The 22,775-nt window shown below is 45.8% G+C and overlaps 1 protein-coding gene across 2 annotated transcripts; it reads right to left on the reverse strand.

Moving 5' to 3' along the window:
• Positions 1-16,157: 16,157 nt before the first annotated feature.
• On the reverse strand, positions 16,158-20,137 carry LOC123791751 (ral guanine nucleotide dissociation stimulator-like). 2 transcript variants are annotated; one of them, XM_045796716.2, is made up of 5 exons: positions 20,030-20,137; positions 18,685-18,878; positions 18,007-18,066; positions 16,872-17,065; positions 16,158-16,609 (listed from the first exon to the last, which is right to left on the reverse strand). In XM_045796716.2, the coding sequence occupies exons 1-5, from the start codon at positions 20,123-20,125 to the stop codon at positions 16,164-16,166; spliced, it is 990 nt and encodes a 329-aa protein (XP_045652672.1). In that variant the 5' UTR covers positions 20,126-20,137; the 3' UTR covers positions 16,158-16,163. The 2 variants fall into 2 exon arrangements, with proteins under 2 accessions (XP_045652672.1, XP_087721030.1); XM_087864904.1 differs by lacking the exon at positions 18,007-18,066.
• Positions 20,138-22,775: the final 2,638 nt, after the last annotated feature.

Consider the following 22,775-nt stretch of genomic DNA (forward strand, 5'->3'; position numbering starts at 1 on the left):
TGTCTTATAGTAATAGAGCTCCACAGCTTTCTGTTTGTTTGTTTCTGCACAGTGTTCATTTGTGCATCTTTTTAGTTTCAACTTTTCAGTTTCAGTCAGCATAGAGTTCGGTCTGTTGTTTATTTCAGTCTGCCTGTGTTTGCTGGAATTTGCTTCTCATTAGTCTACCTACATTTCGTGGAATCAATACATGCAAATCTTTCTGTTTTGTGCCACCTTCCTGCTCTTTGATTCTTTAAACTTCTTTCTGCTTTTGGTTTTGATAAATTATTTTAATTATTCTATTTTTTCCAGTATTTCTCTATTAATGATAGTAATTTTAATTGTCCTTTGTGACTATCTTTGATATTCAGCTTTATTTCTTTTTTTGATGAATTATTTGTAATGATTCTATATTTCTCCTCTGCTTTCTAGTTATGTATATATATAAGTTGATATTCATTTCTATGTCAGTGAAGATAGGTACACATAATTATTTCACTTAAATTTGCAGTGAGGCTAGAGATTCAATACGTAGCCCTCTTCAAGATGTGTGCTTGAGAGCAGTTTTCTCATTTCTAAACAGTCTTAAGACTTTAGGACTCACTAGATTGACTTTTAAGTGTCACCCTTGTATTTTTTTTCTCATTTTATTTTATTTATTTATTTTTAATGCATATTATTTTAATTAAGAAACTGTATTCACTGTGGAAATATACAGCATATGAATAGACCATTTTGGTAAGTGTACAATTGAGTGGTATTAAGTATATTCACAATGCTGTGAAACCATCACCACTATCAATTTCCAGAACTTATTTTTTAATGAAATCCTTTTTTTTTATTAATAATGATTTTTTATTATATTATGTTAGTCACCATACAGTACATCCCCGGTTTTCGATGTAAGGCTCGATGATTCATTAGTTGTGTATAACACCCAGTGCACCATGCAATATGTGCCCTCCTTACTACCCATCACCGGTCTATCCCATTCCCCCACCCCCCTCCCCTCTGTAGCCCTCAGTTTGTTTCTCATAGTCCATAGTCTCTCATGTTTCATTCCCCCTTCTGATTACCCCCCTTTCTTTATCCCTTTCTTCCCCTACTGATCATTCTAGTTCTTATGTTCCATAGATGAGAGAAATCATATGATAGTTGTCTTTCTCTGCTTGACTTATTTCACTAAGCATTATCTCCTCCAGTGCCGTCCATGTTGTAGCAAATGTTGAGAACTCATTCTTCCTGATTGCTGAGTAATATTCCATTGTATATATGGACCACAACTTCTTAATCCAGTCATCTGTTGCAGGGCATCTCGGCTCCATCCACGATTTAGCTATTGTGGACATTGCTGCTATGAACATTGGGGTGCATATGGCCCTTCTCTTCACTACGTCTGTATCTTTGGGGTAAATACCCAGTAGTGCAATGGCTGGATCATAGGGTAGCTCAATTTTTAACTTTTTAAGGGACCTCCACACGGTTTTCCAGAGTGGCTGTACCAACTTGCATTCCCACCAACAATGTAGGAGGGATCCCCTTTCTCCACATCCTCTCCAACAATTGTTGTTTCTTGCCTTGTCTATTTTTGCCATTCTAACTGGCGTAAGGTGGTATCTCAGTGTGGTTTTGATTTGAATTTCCTTGATGGCTAATGATTTTGAACATTTTTTCATGTGTCTGTTAGCCATTTGTATGTCTTCATTGGAAAAGTGTCTGTTCATATCTTCTGCCCATTTTTTGATTTGTTTATTTGTTTCTCGTGTATTGAGTTTGAGAAGTTCTTTGTAGATCTTGGATACCAGTCCTTTATCTGTAGTGTCATTTGCAAATATATTCTCCCATTCCGTGGGCTGCCTCTTAGTTTTTCTGACTGTTTCCTTGGCTGTGCAGAAACTTTTAATCTTGATGAAGTCCCATAAATTCATTTTATCTTTTGTTTCTCTTGCCTTTGGGGATGTGTCATGAAAAAGTTTGCTTTGGCTGATGTCGTAGAGGTTGCTGCCTATGTTCTCCTCTAGAATTTTGATGGATTCCTGTCTCACATCGAGGTCTTTCATCCATTTGGAGTTTATTTTTGTGTATGGTGTGAGATAGTGGTCAAGTTTCATTCTTTTGCATGTAGCTGTCCAATTTTCCCAGCACCATTTATTGAAGAGACTGTCTTTTTCCCACCGGATGTGTTTTCCTGCTTTATCAAATATTAGTTGCCCAAAGAGCTGAGGGTCCATTTCTGGGCTCTCTATTCTGTTCCATTGGTCTATGTGTCTGTTTTTGTGCCAGTACCATGCTGTCTTTGTGATCACAGCTTTGTAGTACAGCTCGAAATCCGGCATTGTGATGCCCCCAGCTTTGTTTTTCCTTTTCAACAGTTCCTTGGAGATTCGGGGTCTTTTCTGGTTCCATACAAATTTAAGGACTATTTGTTCCAGTTCTTTGAAAAACGTTCTCGGTATTTTGATCGGGATAGCATTGAAAGTGTAGATTGCTCTGGGTAGCATGGACATTTTAACTATGTTAATTCTTCCGATCCATGAGCATGGAATATCTTTCCATCTTTTTATGTCTTCCTCAATGTCTTTTAAGAGTGATTTATAGTTTCTAGAATAAAGGTCCTTTACGTCTCTGGTTAAGTTAATTCCAAGGTAACGTATGGTTTTTGGTGCTATTGTAAATGGGATGGATTCCCTGATTTCTCTTTCTTCATTCTCGTTATTCGTGTATAGAAATGCAACTGATTTCTGAGCATTGATTTTGTATCCCGCCACGTTACTGAATTGCTCTATAACTTCTAATAGTTTGGGAGTGGCTTCTTTTGGGTTTTCCATATAGAGTATCATGTCGTCTGCGAAGAGAGACATTTTGACTTTTTCTTTGCCGATTTGAATACCTTTGATCCCTTTTTGTTGTCTGATTGCTGTTGCAAGGACTTCTAGTACTATGTTGAATAATAGTGGCGAGAGTGGGCATCCTTGTCGTGTTCCTGATCTTAAGGGAAAGGCTTCCAGCTTTTCCCCATTGAGAATAATATTTGCAGTAGGCTTTTCATAGATGGCTTTTATGAGATTGAGAAATGTACCTTCTATTCCTACACTCTGAAGGGTTTTAATCAGGAAAGGATGCTGTATTTTGTCAAATGCTTTTTCAGCATCGATTGAGAGGATCATATGGTTCTTGAGTCTTTTCTTGTTGATATGATGTATCACGCTGATTGATTTGCGAATATTGAACCACGCTTGCATCCCAGGTATGAATCCCACTTGATCGTGGTGGATAATCCTTTTAATGAACTGTTGGATTCTATTAGCAAGTATCTTGTTGAGGATTTTGGCGTCCATATTCATTAGGGAAATCGATCTGTAATTCTCCTTTTTGAGGGGGTCTTTGCCTGGTTTGCGGATCAAGGTAATATTGGCCTCATAGAATGAGTTTGGTAGCTTTCCTTCTGTTTCTATTTTTTGAAATAGCTTTAGGAGAATAGGTATTATTTCTTCTTTGAATGTTTGGTAGAATTCCCCAGGAAAACCGTCCGGGCCTGGAGTTTTGTTATTTGGAAGGTTGTTTATCACTGACTCAATTTCTTCATAATTAATTGGCCTGTTTAAGAAATCAATTTCTTCCTGTTTCAATCTTGGTAGTTTATAGGTTTCCAGGAAGGATTCCATCTCTTCCAGATTGCTTAGTTTATTGGCATAAAGCTGTTGATAAAAACTTCTAATAATCCTTCCAATTTCAATGGTGTTCGTCGTGACCTCTCCTTTTTCATTCATAATTTTAATAATTTGGGTCCTTTCTCTTTTCTTTTGGATAAGTCTTGCCAGTGGTCTGTCAATTTTATTGATTCTCTCCAAGAACCAGCTTCTAGTCCTGTTGATCTGCTCTACTGTACTTCTGGTTTCTGCTTGATTGATTTCAGCTTTAATTTTGGTCAACTGCTTCCTTGTGCATGGATTAGGCCTGTCCCTCTGTTGCTGTTCCAGCTTCTTGAGGTGAGAATATAAAAACTGCATTTTAGATTTTTCTATTCTTTTGAGTGAGGCTTGGATGGCTATGTATTTCGCCCTTAGGACTGCCTTTGCAGTATCCCATAGGTTTTGGACTGTTGTATTTTCATTCTCATTGGTCTCCATAAATTGTTTAATTTGATTTTTGATTTCCTGGTTTATCGAGTCATTCCTGAGCAGGATGGTTCTTAGTCTCCAAGTGTTTGAGTTTCTTCCAAATTTTTCCATGTGGTTGAGTTCCAATTTCAGAGCGTTGTGGTCTGAGAATATGCAGGGGATAATTTCAATCTTTTGGTATCGGCTGAGACCTGTTTTGTGTCCCAGAACATGGTCTATTCTTGAAAATGTTCCATGGGCATTAGAATAGAATGAGTATTCTTTGGTTCTGGGGTGTAGTGTTCTATATATATCTAAGAGGTCCAACTCGTCGAGTATGGCATTCAAAGCCTTTGATTCTTTGCTTAGTTTTTGCCAGGGTGTTCTGTCTATTTCTGAGAGTGGAGTGTTGAGGTCCCCTACTATTAATGTATTTTTATCTATATGTCTCTTTATTCTGGTTAAGAGTTGGCTTGTGTATCTTGCTGCTCCCCTGTTGGGGGCATATATATTTATAATTGTCATATCCACTTGTTGAATACTTCCTTTAAGAATAATATAGTGCCCTTCTGCATCTCTAACTATAGTCTGTAGTTTAAAATCCAATTTATCTGATATGAGAATTGCTACCCCAGCTTTCTTTTGAGGTCCATTTGCGTGAAAGATGGTACTCCATCCCCTTACTCTCAGTCTGAATGCATCTTTGGGTTCGAAATGAGTCTCTTGTAGACAGCAAATGGATGGGTCATTTCTTTTTATCCAATCTGCAACCCTGTGGCGTTTGAAGCCAGAATTTAAACCATTAATGTTCAGGCTGAGTACTGAGAGATATGCTTTTAATTCTGCCATGTTGTCAGTAAAGTCTTTGTTTGTATTGGCTGTGACTTTCTGTTTTGTATCACTCTTGGGGCCTTTTTACTTTTATAGAACCCCCCGTAATACCTCCTGTAGGGCTGGTTTCGTGGTTACGAAATTGGCTAGTGACTGTCGATTCTGAAATGTCTTTATTTCTCCATCAATTCTGAATGACAGCCTTGCTGGATAAAGGATCCTTGGCTGCATGTTTTTCTCTGAAAGAGCTTTAAAAATGCTCCCCCAACCCTTTCTCTCATTCCAGGTCTGTGTAGACAGGTCTGATGTAATTCTGATGCCTTTGCCTTGGTACGTGAGAAATTTCTTTGCCCTGGCCGCTTTCAATACTGTTTCCTTGGATCTCATATTTGCGAAATGCACTATGACGTGACGTGGTGTAGGTCTGTCATGGTTGAGCTTGGGAGGGGTCCTCTCTGCCTCTTGGACACGAATTTTTGTTTCCCTTGCTAGATTAGGGAAGTTTTCAGCTACAATTTGTTCAAATATCTCTTCTAGACCTCTGTTTTTCTCCACCCCCTCGGGGATGCCGATGATTCTAACATTGGATCGTTTCGTTGAGTCAGTAATCTCCCGTAGCCAACATTCGTGGGCGTGGATTTTTTTAAGACCATCTTCTATTTTTATTTTTTCCTCTATTAACCCATCCTCCAATTTACTAACCCTTTCCTCCGCTTCCGTGACCCTGGCCGTCAGAGCCTCTAGTTTTGCCTGCATTTGGCTCATAGAATTTTTAATTTCTGTCAAATTCGCTCTCATTTCTGCCCTTAGGGATTGTATATTCTCAGTAATATTTTCCTGAATACTTTTTTCAAGTCTACTCATTATCTTGACCATTGTTACTCTGAATTCCATTTCTGATAATTTGGTTACATCCATATCCGTTACTTCTGTGGCAGAGGCCACAGACTCACTGTCTTTTCTTTGCTGGGGGGGGGGGCTTCTCCTTCTTGTCATTCTGATGAAGAGAGGTTGCGGGGTTTCCAGAGCCCAAAATTATTGACTGGGTCCCAGGCCGTGCCCCTTGTTTTATAGGGATCTTAGAGATGTGGGCTTCTTCTTTAAAGATTTTATTTATTTACTTATCTGAGAGAGGGAGACAGACAGTCAGCAAGAACGAAACAGAAGCAGGGGAGTGAGAGAGGAAGAAGCAGGCTCCCAGCGGAGGAGCCCGATGAGGGACTCCTTTCCGGAACGCTGGGATCACGCCCTAAGCCGAAGACAGGCGCTCAATGACGGCGCCACCCAGGTGCCTCCGGTTGTGGGCTTCTTGATTTTTCAGCCTGCCTTCTGTGTTCTGGGGGAGGGGCCTGCCGCGCCGATACTCAGGCAACCCTGTTTGGTTAGAGTCTCCGTGTCCCCTGCGAGGGAGGATGGGGATGGGCACTCTCTGAGCTGGTATTTCCAGGCTTTTGTTCTCTGGCGGCTTTCACTGGCGGCCGGCTATGCCTCTCCTGAGGGTCAGAGCAGCAGAGGCTGAATTGTCACAGAACAGAGGGATTGCGGCCCGTTCTCCACTGATGTTCTGGCCACTTTAACTCTATTACTGTTGGTGCTGCTCAACCCTGCAGCGTCCCGGGATGTGCGCCCCACACCCGGCGTCCCTGCCCTCACTTCCAGGGCCGGCGCATCTCTGTCCTTTGTGTTTCTAATGCCGCCAGCCACCGGCCGCTCCGAGCGCTCCCGGGTCTCCCGGTCTCAGTCTATGCCCGGTGAGCACACCTCGATTCCGGAGTTTCGTGAGAAGCCTGGTGGCGCGCGCACCCGGTTCAGGGTCTCAGTCTGCTGTTTCGCGGGTGCCGACCGCGAGTCCGCCCGCTCCCCCGTGCAGGTGGCCCGCCAGCCGCCAGCCGCCCCGTGCGCGCTCCGGGAGTTCCCGGTCTCCTGAAATCCTTTTTTTTAACACAGTCCATTTTCTTTTCTTTTTTTCTCCTATTAACAGTTCCATGGGATTTTGCCCAAAAGCTACGTTTTGATTTCACATTTCTTTTTTTATAATAATTTTTATAATATTTTTTATTATATTATGTTAGTCACCATACAGTGCATCCGTAGTTTTCGATGTAAAGTTCCATGATTCATTACTTCTGTATAACACCCAGTGCACCATGCAATACGTGCCCTCCTTACTACCCATCACCAGCCTAACCCATTTCCCTCGCCCTCCCCTCTGAAGCCCTCAGTTTGTTTCCCAGAGTCCATAGTCTCCTGTGGTTCATTCCCCCTTCTGTTTATAATTTTTAATTATATTATGTTAGTCACCATACACGACATCCCTAGTTTTTGATGTAAAGTTCCATGATTCATTACTTGCGTATAACACCCAGTGCATCATGCAATACATGCCCTCCTTACTGCCCATCACCAGCGTATCCCATTCCCCCACCCCCCTCCCCTCTGAAGCCCTCAGTTCATTTCCCAGCGTCTATAGTCTCTCATGGTTCATTCCCCCTTCTGTTTACCCCTACCCCTTTCTCCTTCCCTTTCTTCTCCTTCCAATCTTCCTACATCTTATATTCCATAAATGAGTGAAACCATATGATAATTGTCTTTCTCTGTTTGACTTATTTCGTTTAGCATTCTCTCCTCCAGTCTCGTCCATGTTGCTGCAAAGGTTGTGAAATTTTTCTTTTTGATGGCTGAGTAATATTCCATTGTATATATGGACCACAACTTTTTAATTCAGTCATCTGTTGAAGGGCATCTCGGCTCCTTCCACAATTTAGCTATTGTGGACAATGCTGCTATGAACATTGGGGTGCATATGGCCCTTCTCTTCACTATGTCTGTATCTTTGGGGTAAGTACCCAGTAGTGCAATGGCTGGGTCATAGGGTAGCTCAATTTTTAACTTTTTAAGGGGACCTCCACACTGTTTTCCAGAGCGGCTGTACCAACTTGCATTCCCACCAACAGTGTAGGAGGGATCCCCTTTCTCCACATCCTCTCCAACATTTGTTGTTTCTTGCCTTGTCCATTTTTGCCATTCTAACTGGTGTGAGGTGGTATCTTAGTGTGGTTTTGATCTGAATTTCCCTGATGGCTAATGATGTTGAACATTTTCTCATGTGTCTGTTAGCCATTTGTATGTCTTCATTGGAAAAGTGTCTGTTCATATCTTCTGCCCATTTTTTGATTTGTTTATTTGTTTCTCATGTACTGAGTTTGAGAAGTTCTTTGTAGATCTTGGATACCAGTCTTTTATCTGTAGTGTCATTTGCAAATATCTTCTCCCATTCCGTGGGCTGCCTGTTAGTTTTTTTGACTGTTTCCTTGGCTGTGCAGAAGCTTTTTATCTTGATGAAGTCCCACAAGTTCACTTTTTCTTTTGTTTCTCTTGCCTTTGGAGATGTGTCATGAAAAAAGTTGCTGTGGCTGATGTCAAGGAGGTTGCAGCCTATGTTCTCCTCTATGATTTTGATGGATTCTTGTCTCACATGGAGGTCTTTCATCCTTTCGGAGTTTATCTTTGTGTATGGTGTGAGAGAGTGGTCAAGTTGTGTTCTTTTGCATGTAGCTGTCCAATTTTCCCAGCACCATTTATTGAAGAGACTGTCTTTTTTCCACTGGATGTTTTTTCCTGCTTTGTCAAAGATTAGTTGCCCAAAGAGCCGAGGCTCCATTTCTGGGTTCTCTATTCTGTTTCATTGGTCTATGTGTCTGTTTTTGTGCCAGTACCATGCTGTCTTTGTGATCACAGCTTTGTAGTACAACTTGAAATCCGGCATTGTGATGCCCCCAGCTTTGTTTTTCCTATTCAACACTTCCTTGGCGATTTGGGGCCTTTTCTGGTTCCACACAAATTTAAGGGCTGTTTGTTCCAGTTCTTTGAAAAATGTCCTCGGTATTTTGATCGGGATAGCATTGAAAGTGTAGATTGCTCTGGGTAGCATGGACATACTATGTTAATTCTTCCGATCCATGAGCATGGAATATTTTTCCATCTTTTTTGTCTTTTTCCATGTCTTTCAAGAGTGATTTGTAGTTTCTAGAATACAGATCCTTTACGTCTCTAGTTAAGTTAATTCCAAGATAACGTATGATTTTTGGTGCTCTTGTAAATGGGATGGATTCCCTAATTTCTCTTTCTTCAGTCTCATTGTTCGCGTATAGAAATGCAACTGATTTCTGAGCACTGATTTTGTATCCCGCCACATTACTGAATTGCTCTATAACTTCTAATAGTTTGGGGGTGGATTCTTTTGGGTTTTCCATATAGAGTATCATGTCATCTGCGAAGAGAGTCAGTTTGACTTCTTTGCCAATTTGAATACCTTTTATCCCTTTTTGTTGTCTGATTGCTGTTGCAAGGACTTCTAGTACTATGTTGAATAATAATGGCGAGAGTGGACATCCTTGTCATGTTCCTGATCTTAAGGGAAAGGCTTCCAGCTTTTCCTCATTGAGAATGATATTTGCTGTAGGCTTTTCTAGATGGTTTTTATGAGATTGAGGAATGTACCCTCTATCCCTACACTCTGAAGGGTTTTAATCAGGAAAAGATGCTGTATTTTGTCAAATGCTTTTTCTGCATCTATTGAGAGGATAATATGATTTTTCTTGTGGATATAATCTATCACACTGATAGATTTGTGAATGTTGAACCACCCTTGCATCCCAGGGATGAATCCCACTTGGTCATGATGGATAATCCTTTTAATGTACTGTTGGATCCTATCAGCTAGGATCTTGTTGAGAATTTTGGCATCCATATTCATGAAGAAATCGGTCTGTAATTCTCCTTTTTGATGGGGTCTTTCCCTGGTTTGGGGATCAAGGGAATATTGGCCTCATTGAATGAGTTTGGTAGTTTTCCTTCTGTTTCTTTTTTTTTTAAAGATTTTATTTATTTATTTGACAGAGAGAGAGACAGCCAGTGAGAGAGGGAACACAGGCAGGGGGAGGAGGAGAGGAAGAAGCAGGCTCCCAGTGGATGAGCCTGATGTGGTGCTCGATCCCAGGACTCTGGGATCACACCCTGAGCCAAAGGCAGATGTTTAACGACTGAGCCACCCAGGTGCCCCTGTTTCTATTTTTTGAAATAGCTTTAGGAGAATAGGTATTATTTCTTCTTTGAATGCTTGGTAGAATTCCCTGGGGAATCCATCACACCCTGGCATTTTGTTTTTTGGAAGGTTTTTAATCACTGTTTCAATCTCTTCATAATTAATTGGTCTGTTTAAAAAATCAATTTCTTCCTGTTTCAGTCTTGGTAGTTTATAGGTTTCCAGGAAGGCCTCCATCTCTTCCAGGTTGCTTAATTTATTGGCATAAAGCTGTTGATAAGAGTTTCTAATAATCCTTCCTATTTCATTGGTGTTGGTTGTGACCTCTCCCTTTTCATTCATAATTTTATTAAATTGGGTCCTTTCTCTATTCTTTTGGATAAGTCTTACCAGTGGTCTATCTATTTTATTTATTCTTTCAAAGAACCAGCTTCTAGTTCTGTTGATCTGCTCTACTGTGCTCCTGGTTTCTAATTCATTGATCTCTGCTCTAATCTTGATCAACTGGAAATTCTGGAATCTCTATCCTGTTCATTGATCTATGTGTCTGTCTGTATGTCAATACCATACTGTTTTGATTTCTACAGCTTTGTAATACACTTTTTTAAAAGATTTTATTTATTTATTTGACAGAGAGAGAGACAGCCAGTGAGAGAGGGAACACAAGCAGGGGGAGTGGGAGAGGAAGAAGCAGGCTCCCAGCGGAGGAGCCTGACATGGGGCTTGATCCCAGAACACCGGGATCACGCCCTGAGCCAAAGGCAGATGTTTAACCACTGTGCCCCCTAGGCGCCCCGCTTTGTAATACACTTTGACATCAGAAAGCATGACGCTTCCAGTTTTGTTCTTCCTCCAGATGGCTTTGGCTATTCAGGGCCTTCTATGGTACCATTCACTTTGTAGGATTATTTGTTCTGTTTCTAGAAGTGCCATTAAATGTTGATAGGGTTTGTACTGAATGTTTAGATTGCTTTATGTAGTGTGGACCTTTTGATTACATGTATTCTTGGGATCCATTAGCATGACATGTCTTCCAACTGAATTCTGTCTTCTTCAAATTCTTGTACTCATGATTTATGGTTTTCAGTATATAGGTCTTTCACCTCTTGGTGAAAATAATTCCTAAGTATTTTGTTCTTTTTGAGTGGTTATAAATTAAAAATTATTTTCTTAATTTCTCTCTATGATAGCTTGTTATTCATGTATAGAGATGAAATTCATTTTTATATATTGAATCTGTGTCCTTAAGCATTACTGAATTCATCTATTAGTTCAATGAGTATTTTTGTAGAGTCATTAAGTGTTCAATATATCATACAATGTTCTCCTAATAAGTAAAAAATTAACTGGGAATATAAGTTGATGCCATCTAACTTAGAAGAAAGGATACGGATTAGCTGAGCAATAGTTCTCAAATTCTCTAAAATGTTTTGTGGTTAATATAATCAAAGGAACCCATAAGTATGACTTGTTTTAATTTGCTGTTTTCTTTAAACCGGATATACAGAGCTGTGGCGTAGACCAGTTGTTCCCAACACTTCCCCACCCTACATCCTGTGCATCTTGGGAGGCATCCACCATTCTCTCTACTTTCTGTGGTGGAACCCAGTGCCTGACTCAGCTGCTCAGAAAATACTTCTAGAAATAGTGCACTTGGGAAAAAGCCTACTTTTTCTTAGATTTCATGGAAGACAAAACATTGAATTTTACAGAATTTTTTAATAAGACATGCTTAAAACATTTATTAAATATCATATGATGGAAAAATGTATACCAGAAAAGTAACTAAAAATTAATACAGCTATTTTAGTATGGAATGAAATACAATTTTAGGGGAAATTATGGATAAAATGGATCACAAAAGAAACAATCTATCAGTAACTTACTGTAATTACAAACTTGTATGCACATAACTTATGGTCTTACAAAATATATGATAAAACTCAACAGAATTACAAGTAAAAATTGAAAAATCCATAATGAGCAGGAGTTATTACCAGGTGTCTCTCAGACACTGATAGATGAGGTTTACAGAATTGTTTTTGATCTCTCTGGGAATCCTTGAAGATGTCCAAGGAGGAATGTGCCTTGTTTTGCAGACAGATCAGGGAGCCCTGCAGCACTCCTGCAATGTCTCCTGCGGCCACCAGAAGGTGGTGTATGCTCTTAATAAGGACATGGCTCCACCTCCAGGGCAGATAGAAATTAATCTCCTTTAGGACTTTCTTTATGGTCTTAGGGGATTGCTTCAAGGATTATTTATTCTTCAAATTCTTTGGGATCTATGGACAATTCCCTACAAGTAACAACCTAAGGTACTACAGTGACTAAAACGTGTCCCTTCTTACACATGGAGAGACATAAAATTATACATGAATGAATGAAGGTGGACCCTCACCTAAAATGAAAGAGAAAATGAACCCCAAATGGATCACAGGCCTAAACTTAAGAGCTAAAACTATAAACCTCAGAGAAGAAAGCCTAAGAATAAACCTTCCTGACCTTAGATTTGACATGTTTTCTTAAGGATGACACCAGAATCTACAAGAGGAAGAACAGATACATGGGTAAATTGGTCACCGACATGACTGCCTTTCCTCTTGGCTCCCCATGTACTCCACGCACCAGGCAGGAGCTGTACCAGTCACTGCTTTCTACAACCCACTTAGCAGTACCCGTTACGTTCTCTAGTTTAGGGACGGTGTCCGCAGCTTCAGAGCCCTGCCTGGGGTCACCCGGCTACAAAGAGGCTGAGAAAGGGCTAGACTGTTGTCTCTCTGCCATTGGACTCTGTGCTCCATTGACACGGTTCCTCCCTGGAACTCAGAGGTGTGCAAAGCTCCACATCCAAACCCCCAGGTCTGGAGACCTCACTGAACTCGGGGGCAGTGGTGCCACCTCTGACTGGGGCTTGGCCTGGGTCTGTTGTCTAACGATGGCAGGCCGTGGCCCTGAGGACTCTCCCAGTACCAGCCAGCCTTTATCTGTGCAGGAGGAGGTTTCTTCCTGGGCACCAGGCACAAACGTTCACGTAACCTCAGAGCTGAGAAGTCCCTTCTGAAGCATCTGGAGGCAGCCTTCTTGTCAGGTGAGGTCCACAGAGGCGGCAAGCCCTGGATTCAAATCCTGCCTCTGCCTCATTGTGGAGCATGGAAGGGGGCAGTTTTTTAAAGACTCGGTTTTCTCATCAGTCAAACAGGGCTAGCGTTTCTACCTTCCTCATGAAATTGTTATGGGGACTGAGATGATTCATGTTCCCAAAACACACTCAGTAACCCTTAGCTGTATCTGCTTAAGTCAGCCCACTGTGAGCCCACTGCTGCCATGGGCTCTGGGCCTCTGACTTACTCTGTCCCCTCTGCCTGGCAAGGCTGGCTCCCCCTGACTCAACTGTCCTTCCAGAAAGCCTTCATCTCCTCCAGTATGGGTGACATGTCCTTCAGCTGGGATCCCACAACACTGGTTGGTGTTCACCCATCAGACCCAGGCCAGCCCTGGGACAGGACGTCACCCAGAGCTTGTGTCCTGGACATGGACAATCCTCAGTGTGGAGACTAGCACTCTAGAGCTCCCTGAATTGTCACCTGTTTTTGGAACAAATGTTGGGGTGCAGTGTGATGGGGCTCTTTCCTTCCAAAGCAAGCAGAATGAGCTGCCCTCAGTATCATCACACCTGTCCCCCTCTCCTCCTACTATGTAATCATTGGTACATAGTATCTTAGGCCTCCTTGGCTGCCAGGATCACAGAGCCTTCTGGTGGCTGGAGTTGAAAATATTTTCTGGAGGTGCATTTGGTTTTTGATGGAAATGTTGGTAGGACGAAGCTTGGCCACTCCCTGACCAATATGGCAGAGCCCCAGCCCATGGCAGCCCTTCCCCTAGTGCTCAGAGCTCTCCTTTCTCACCTAGTGCCATTCAATGGTGTTTCTCTCTCTTCCTGCAGGGAGAGCCCCAAATGTCCTCTGTCTGAGGATCTATCTTCTGTGCCTGGGGAGCTCCATCTTGTGGCACAGAAGACAGGGATTACTGACCATGGCCTCTCTAACTGCCTCAGATCAAGTGGAGTCCCCATACCTGACTTTATGGGAGGAGAGGGATCTCCCCCTTCTCCTCACATGGTGTCTTGAGCAGGAAACACAGCCCCCTCTCTCACACAAGTTGAACTTCAGGGATACCAAGGTTGGGGATGGCAGGGGCAGAGGGCCCCTGCTGAAGGAGCCTGAGGGTTGTGGAGGGGCTGTGTCCAGTGTCAAAGCCCCGGTGGAGGCTCTGTCCACCCTGCAGCTTCCACGAGCACCCAGTGTGCTTTCTAAAGGTCTCTCCTGCTCATAGAGGTTCAAGTAGTTCTTGCCGTTGCCACTAAAATTACATCTGGATGAACACATGTCTGTAACTCACTGACCTGTGCTGTCCTCAGAGGTTCCTCCCTGAGAGGATGGGTCCAGCCAGGATGGACAGGGAGCAAGCTGACAGGAGTGGCCTGGCATGCACCCCTCCACTTGCCCGGAAACTGGGTCTGGTTGCTCTAGTTAGAAGCTGAGTTATCGAGCAGGAGGGACTGGAGTGGCTGGAGCGTGTTATGGGCCAGGGTCTGGGTGAGGTGTGTCCCAGGACATGGGGCAAGGACGCCTGTGGGAGAGGACACCTGAGGGGGGTGTGGGCAGGCTTTTCCCTGCTGGCTTGTCCATCTCATGATTTCAGGTCTCATCTGTAGACTCCGGGGTCCCGCCTTTCCCGAGCATGGCTGCCCCTTAATAAAGAGAACATAGATAGAGGAGCCTGCAGCCAATACTACAAAAATGTGGGTAAGGTGTGTTCCAGAAATTGTGCTTGTAGAAATCAGTCCTAAAGAAACTGAGATTTATGGCACAGACTACACATCACTTAAATTATGAGAGTCAAATAATTGGAAATGGCTCAGTCGTTCAACGGATGGGGCTGCTGAGTGCCACCACTGAGAATGCCCAAGGGGACAGGAGCCACAGTGCCTGTCCACTGTGGAGACATCAGGTAGAACAGAGCCCAGCCCTGGAACCCTCCCTGCCCCACCGTGTTACACACACACACACACACACACACACACACACACACACACACAGCACTCGGAGGGGAAGGCCTGGAAAAGAGACACCATGTGTTATGGGCGATTATTTCTTGGTAGAAGGAATGTGTCTTCTTTTCTTCATATTTAAATCATTATTTTACTAAATACACATAATATGGCTAAAACCTAAAGAACTATTTACTTTATTACCTGACTCGTTAGTGAGAAATGGGAAGATTTAAGATGCATGTTAGAATAGTTTAAATGTGGCCCATGTAGGAAAACGAAAGAATTTAAATGTGTCTCGTGGACCCAGACATTTCTCTTGTGGTTTCTGCCTTTCGAGGCATCCTTATAAGCGGGAACCCTATCCCAGATAATGGAAATAACTCATTTTGGGGCTTCCCATAATCTTTGTTCTCTCAGGAACAAGCACTCCCATTCCTTTGTAATACCAATGTTATTTTTATAAAAAATTGAACAAAATTATGAATCACTCTATGTTCTTTTTTTTTCAGTGTCCATAAAGTTTTATTGGAACATAGCCACATTTATTTGTTTACATATTTTTAAGGCTGCTTTCACACTGCCTCAATGGAGTTGACTAGCTCTGACAGAGACCGTATAGCTCCCAAAGCCTAAAATATTCACTATCTGGCCTTTTACCAGAAAAGTTTGCTGACTCCTGCTCTACAGTATGGCTTTTCTATCCTCAAATATCTTTGGGAAAGGATCTATATATTTATTTTTTTTTAATTTTATTTATTTATTTATCTTATTATATTATATTATGTTAGTCACCATACAGGACATCCCTAGTTTCTGATGTAAAGTTCCAGGATTCATTACTTGTGGATGGGTATTAAGGAGGGCACGTATTGCATGGTGCACTGGGTGTTACACTCTTGTGTTCTGTAGCCAGACACGAAAGGCCATATTGTAGGATTCCAGGCACATGAAAATGCCGGAAAAGGTAAAGTACCAGAGACAGAGAGAAGAGCAGTGGTTGCAGGGACTGGGGTGAGGGAATGAGCAGTGCCTGATGAGTAGCACAGGTGTCTCTGTGATGGAAATGTTCTAGAAGTTGTGCAACACTCTGAATATACCTGATGGCATCTCGATATACAATTGAAATTTTATGTAAACTCAAATTCTACTTTATTTAAAGAACAAAATATATTAAGCCACAATACAGGGGTATTAAACACACAAGAATGACGAAGAGTGCAACGACAGGGAAGGCGAAGGCATCCTTTGGGGCTGCAGCCAGCACGAGCTGCTGCTCTGGGGCCAGGGCTGGTTCCTCCACTGAGGCAGGGGGTTGCTCAGGCCCGGCAGCAACCCCAGTAGCAGGGGCAGGACCCTGCTCGACCTCCGGGACAGGCAAAGTTTCAGCTGGCTCTCCCAGCTCAGGAGAATGAATTAGAGCTGTGACTACCAGCTGCACTGGCCCGGCCATGGCAAGTGGTATCGCTGCTCTGTCTGACTGCTGAGCTCCGGCAGCAGTGATGGGTTCAGCCAGCTCGGGCTCTGAAGCTGCAGCGGGCACCACAGTGGCTGCTGGGGCGAGTTCTTGCTGTGGTTCAGGGTCTTGCTGTGGGGCTGGTGCTGTAGCTCCAAGAAGAGAAAGTATCATCAGCATGATTGGCTTTCCATGTCCCTTCTAAATAGAGGAAATTTTCCCACCAGCCAATGTTGTCTGAGTCCAAGAACCAATCCCTGGGAGGTCTTCCTGGACTGTAGCCCACAGGGACAGGGATCTGAGACTACTCACTGCTCTCGGCCCAAGCACAGGCGATGGAGGCTAGCTCTGTGTGGCCCACCATGTCCCCTCCACAGGCCCACAGCTGTCATCCCCCATCCTCCTCACCCCCAGCCTCTGGCTCCGTGGGCTCAAGGTGTTGCAGCTGTGAGAGCAGAAGCTGGGTATGGCGCTCCAGGTCTGAGCCTGGCATATTGAGTGCCATATATGCCAGCAGCATCTTCAGGCAAGGAAACTCTGGGGGCTGGAAAAAGTCCCGGGAATATTGGCCCAGCCAGGTGTCCAGGATGCAGGCGATGGCCCTGGCGACAGACAGGTAAGCAGAGGAGTCAGAGGACAGGGCACCGTCCCACACAGATGTCCCAGGGAACCCCTGTGGGAACCTGGGCCCCTGGGCCTCCAGCTCCTGACTGTCAGAGGCCTGTCCTACTCCTTGTCCACCTGGGATCTGGCAATCCTGCCTGAGATAGGCCTGGTCACAGAGGAGGGGCTGGCAAAAAGCCTTTGTGAGTGGGAGTCCTTGATCAACGGTGTGACCATCGGTGTCCTTCTTGGGGGAGCTGGACGCACTCAGTCTGTCTCTTTGCCCACTTGCCACTTGAATTCAACTGCACGCAGCCAGGGAGGGGTGGTGTCTGGCCTGTACATTGCCCTCACTGCACACAGCACTGCTCTGTGAATGTCCAACCAAGGAGAGAACAAAGGGATTCTGTCTCTAGCCAGGCTTTCCCAGGACCCTCCCAATACCCCAAACTTTACCTCCTGTGCCTACGTGCTGCCTCATTCACTAGGTGCCATGAGTGGGTCTCCTTCCACTGACGCTAATCTCCCACGGAGTGGGGGACGTCTGGTCCCTGAACACTCACTGGGTCTCCTGAGCACCTTCTGAACACCCAGTGTCCAGGTTCCGACAGATTACTGCGTGTGATGGTCCCCACACCCTTTGTTCTGGGTCCCAGGATTGGGGTAGAGACAGGGCTGGGAGGGGGCGGGGATGGGGAATGACTCTCTTAGGGGCTGAAGCGGTCCTCCAGCCCCCTCTGCTCTCCCACGGTGCCTACACCCCTCCCACAGCTGCCCAGGACCCCTTCCCTTTTTCCAGAAGAAGCCTTCAGACCTTTACCCTAAAACAGGAATCGCAGGTGTGTGGGATGGGGGTCCAGAAGGCCCTCCAACTTACGGTCCCCTCGCTGCCCTCATGGAGAGGGAAGGCCCTCCTGTATTAGCCAAAGCTCTTACTCACGTGTTACACTGCTTCTGGGCTCCGCCGAGATCATCACAGTCAGAGAGAACGCACCCATATCTAGAGGAGGCCGGGCGGGGGGGGGGGGGCATCACATGCAGTGTCCTGTGGCTGCTACCTCTAAACATGTCTAGTGTCACTGTCTGACCCCCGACTAGTCTGGAGCCCTGGGGTGCTGTCTGCTCCATGCAGGGATCACAGTCAGCTCCTAGAGAAAGCGCCTGCACTGAGTGGGGCTTCCTGAATGCTTGATGAATGAAAGGGGCCCAACCAGCCCCACCACAAATATCTGAGTGGGTCTGGGCCCCCTGCTCACCCCCAGGGATCCCTGCTCTGGTTTCACCCAGGACACAGACCCCAGGTGGAGTCTCAAATCTCCCTTTCAAATGGCAAAACAGCTCAGCTCAAGACCTCGGTGATAGTGAGGGATGAGGCAGAGGCTTCATCACGAGGAGCGGGACAATGATAAATGAGCACAACCACAGCCCCTCTAGCAGACCTTTCCGCAGGCCCAGGCACCCAAGTGTACTTTCCCTAAAGGACACCACTGAGTCCCTATAATAACTCTGCCCCAGTCAGAGGAGCAAACTGAGGCTCGGACAAGTTTGGTGACATTCCCAAGACTCACAACCACTAGGTGGCCAAATCCCACTGGACTGCTAGGGGCAGGGTGTTCACCTTGTAAGCAGGAGGTCCAGCACCTCTTGGGTGGTGGCAAATGCCCTGTATGTGCCCAGGAATGTGGAGATGTAGCTGAAGTCTCTGCCTAGGAAGGCGGGCACCAGGTGTTCTACTCGCTTCTTCAGCAGGTCAGCCCGGTTGGTCCAGAGCACGCAGGGCTCATTCGTCTTCATGGTTGAGCCGTTTTTACCCTGAAGTGAAACAGAGGAGACATGCAGTCAGCACTGTAGCCACCAGGAGGGTTGGGAGTTGGAGCGCAGACCAAACCCCAAGATCTCGGTGACTTATGGCAAGAGGGGGAACAAGAGGGCCTACGGTAGAAAAAAGAATAAGGTGCCCAGGTGGTTCGTTGGGTTAATCGTAAGACTCCTGGTTTCGGCTCAGGTCATGATCTCAATGTCCTGAGATCGAGCTCCTCGTCGGGCTCCGTCCTTAGGGCAGAGTCTGCTTGAGGATTCTGTCTCTCCCTCTGCTTCTCCCCACTCTCGAGCCCTGCCTCTCTCTCAAATCATCTATCCACCAATCGATCGATACTTCTTTAAGGAAAAAGGAAAAAGCTTCTTGGCATCCGCACAAGGAATTGAAGTAGGTGATATCTGAATATGTTAGTATCTCAGATCAGATTGTTAGCTGAGTATTGATAGCACCTCCCTGCGTGAATGGCGTTGATCCTGTGATTTCTGACAACATATTCCATTCTTCAGATGAGAACACAGAGACGTTTTCTTAGGTGAGAGGGCTCAGGATATTAGGGCAAGTAGGATGTTTAGTGCAGCACTGTGAGTTGGCAACAGAAGGGAATCACATCAAAGTCCTGCATCAGTGAAGGGCTCAATGGCTGTGGTAACTGACTGGCCTTCTGGAATGTTGGGCAGCACAATGAGACCCCTGCTCCTCACCCTGGAGGGGTCCCAGGGATGTGGTCTTTCACAACCAAAGGGCAGAGCCAGAGACAGTGCCATGAGCCCCATGTGCCTTTGGGGAAGAGTCTCCCAACTCACCATGTTCAGGTGCAAGACTTGCAGAAGAACGGGGACCCCTAGGAGCACTAGTTAGGAAAATGCATAGCACAGCGCAAGGCGATTCTAGATGAATGGGATGAGACGTGGTTTAAAGGCTCTTTTCTGATATTCCTACAAATATGTGGAGAGTGACTCTGCATCTGGCCAAGGCAGGGGCAGGGCCCTGAGGGCAAGTTTGGGGAGGAGATGGGGATGCAGAGTCCTATGGGAGCAGGACTCTAGGAGGGAGCCCAGGGAAGTAGCAGGCTGGCTTCTGGACCTGGGGCCCCTTTGCTGCATTGGGGCCTTGGGGGTTGGGTCACCCCAGCACCCGCACTCACCCTGAGCCAGTGCCGGTCTCTGTTGGCACTGTGGGGCACCTTCCTGTCCTTCGAGGAGGTAGAGCAGAGGATCTCATCATCCAGCTCCTGCCCCATGTCCTGTGTGGAGCTCTGTAAAGACAGTGTGTGTCAGCCAGGCAGGAGGCCTCAGAGCCCTCTCTGGCTACCTTTGCTGGTCCTCAGACCCCGGGGACGGCGTTCCAGACACACCACACCCCAGCATGCACACAGCTCCACCAAGGAGAGAAAAGTGACACAGCTTCAGGCCCTTGGATTCACTCTGGCACAGGTAAGAGGCACCTCAGGAATCCTCTTTCCACCCTGCCCACCACGACATTGGAGTGAACATGAAGGAATCACCAGGGTATCCACTGCCCCGCAACCTCCTCCAGCCCAGGGCAGGACCTCCCCACATGTCCCTTTTTCCCTGAACCTCAAGAGAAAGGGATGGGGTTACCCTGGGATGGCTCAGAGAGGTGACCTGGCCTGGCCTAGGCTTCCCCGTATTACCTTATGACCCCTCCTACCAAATGCCCTCAGGCATCGGGGGCGAGGTTTGAGCCAATGTCTGCAGCATGAGAGTAAGCCGTTACCCTGGGGTTTCTGGAAGCCAGAGCCCCGGGAAGTGGGCAAGCAGCAAGAGAACATCTTTCACTATCAAATGTCTCCAGCCAAGTGAGCCTGATATGGGACTGCACTAGAATGTGGGTGCCTGGTTACGGGGTTCCAAATTCTGTTGGGGTCTGTGGTCAAGGAAGTGACTTCACTGCCTGGGATCCCCTCCCTGAGTCCACTCCTGGATTGACATCTACCCAAATAATGCTCTGGGCTGCCCGCTGCTCATCCCCTTTCTGCATGCAAGGCCACATCTGTATACAGTAACACCAACACACCCCTCTCCACAGCCCCCAGGGAAGGTCTGGGTACAGCCAGGGCACCAATTGGAAACACACCTGGTTTCAGACACAACTCTCCATTCTTACCTGTTTTTGACCCTGGATATGCCATCGTGCCTGTCAGGGATGGTCTGTGTCTTGTCTGTACAATACAGATTATTCTAGCATGTATTTCCTCCAGACGTCCACAGGCATACATGGGATAATATCTAGGAGGTTGGAGGAGTGGTGTCACATGTAGGAAATACCTCCAACCACATTTTCCTCCTCTTCTCACCTTCTCTGAGGCTGCTACTGGTCAGATCCTGCCCCACAGTCCCTACTGGTATGTGTGTGTGTGTGTGTGTGTGTGTGTGTGTGTGTGTGCACGTGAGCACGTGCACACTCGCTCTTGTGTGCACACATGTGTTCATCAGTGCTCACGTTCTGGAGGCCCAGAAGATGACAGCCCCACCTACAGAAGGATGAGCAATAGCTTCCCAAGATCTTAGGCTTTCTAATTTCCGAAGCAAACCCTAAAGAAGGGATTGGAGCCTTGGCCCAAGAAGGTCAGAATCCACCCTTACCCCTAGAGACTGCCTGTCCTGTGCTGCAACCATCACCTCCTTTCCAATGGGTGTGATGTGGCTAGGGGTCCACTCAGTGGGTTGCCATGACCTGGGCTCCTCCTCAGACAAGAAGGTGCTGGAATGCCTCCTCTCTAGGATATCAATGCTCACCCTCGCCCCCATGCCATCTCCATGTCTATAGCCACTTACTTCAACACAACCTTTTCCGGAGCCCCCAGTGAATGCTTAGGTGCAGCCTGGATCTTCACCTTCTCTCCTCACTGGCTCCCTCGGATGCCCAACTCCTGTGTACACATCCGTGTGTAACCCCCTCCCCTGGAGTGTGGTCTGTACTTAGTGATTCACTTCCATTCCACAGAACATGGCACCATGACCCAAAGCTCCTTCCAAGATTTGGTTATAAAAGCTCAGTGCCCAGCCCCGTGTTGACTCTGACCCCTGTTCTCTCTCAGATCCCTGCACTGGGGAATGAGCCCCTATGTTCAACCATGGCACAGTCACGTGCACATGGCCTAGCACTGAAGGCCAACAACAGACAGAAGAACTCAGGCCTTGGAGATAGACTGAATCCTGCCAACACCCGTAAGTGAGCTCAGGTTCCAAGAGAAGCAGGTCCTGCCTTGGTGTTGTCAACAGCCCCAACCTACTGAGAGGCTCTGGCAGGAGCCCCCCACTGAGCACCGCTGAGACTGTGAGACAGTAAGTGTTTCTGGGTTAAGCCACTGAGTGTGGGAAAATGTGGCCACACAGCACTAGGAGCAGGACCCTGAAACTGTCGACCTGCCCCAGGCCCTGCCCCTCCTTCCCTTCCTCTCTGCTCTCCTCCTCAGCTTCCTCCAGCCACCCTGGCCTCCTTTCTAACCTCCACTCTGACAACAAGTTCTGCCCCCAATCCTCTGCATCATTGAGCTCCCTGCCAGGCTAAATATACTCAGATTTGTGCAGGGCTGTCTCCCTCTTTTCCTGACACAGGAAATCTCAATGTCATGTCAGCACAGCCTTGTCAGACCCCTCACCTGGTGGAGCTCAGGACCCAGTTGTAGTCCCTTGCTCTTTTCCTACGGAGCAATTGCTCTTCTCATTCATGTTTTTGTTTCATGTTTGTCCATCTTCCCCTGTAGACCTGAGCTCCTAGAGGGAGAACCTGGTTGACTGATAAGCACTTGCATCATCTGAGTGCTCAGGTCGCAGTGGCTGAATGATCAGGCAAGAGGATCCAGCCCACCACCGCCCAGCTCAACTGTTAGAGCCTAATTGACTTTGGTCATTTGTAAGTCCTTT

The sequence above is a fragment of the Ursus americanus genome, chromosome 10, assembly GCF_024610735.1.
Source record: "Ursus americanus isolate L20-20 chromosome 10, mUrsAme1.1.p, whole genome shotgun sequence".
NCBI lineage: Eukaryota > Metazoa > Chordata > Mammalia > Carnivora > Ursidae > Ursus > Ursus americanus.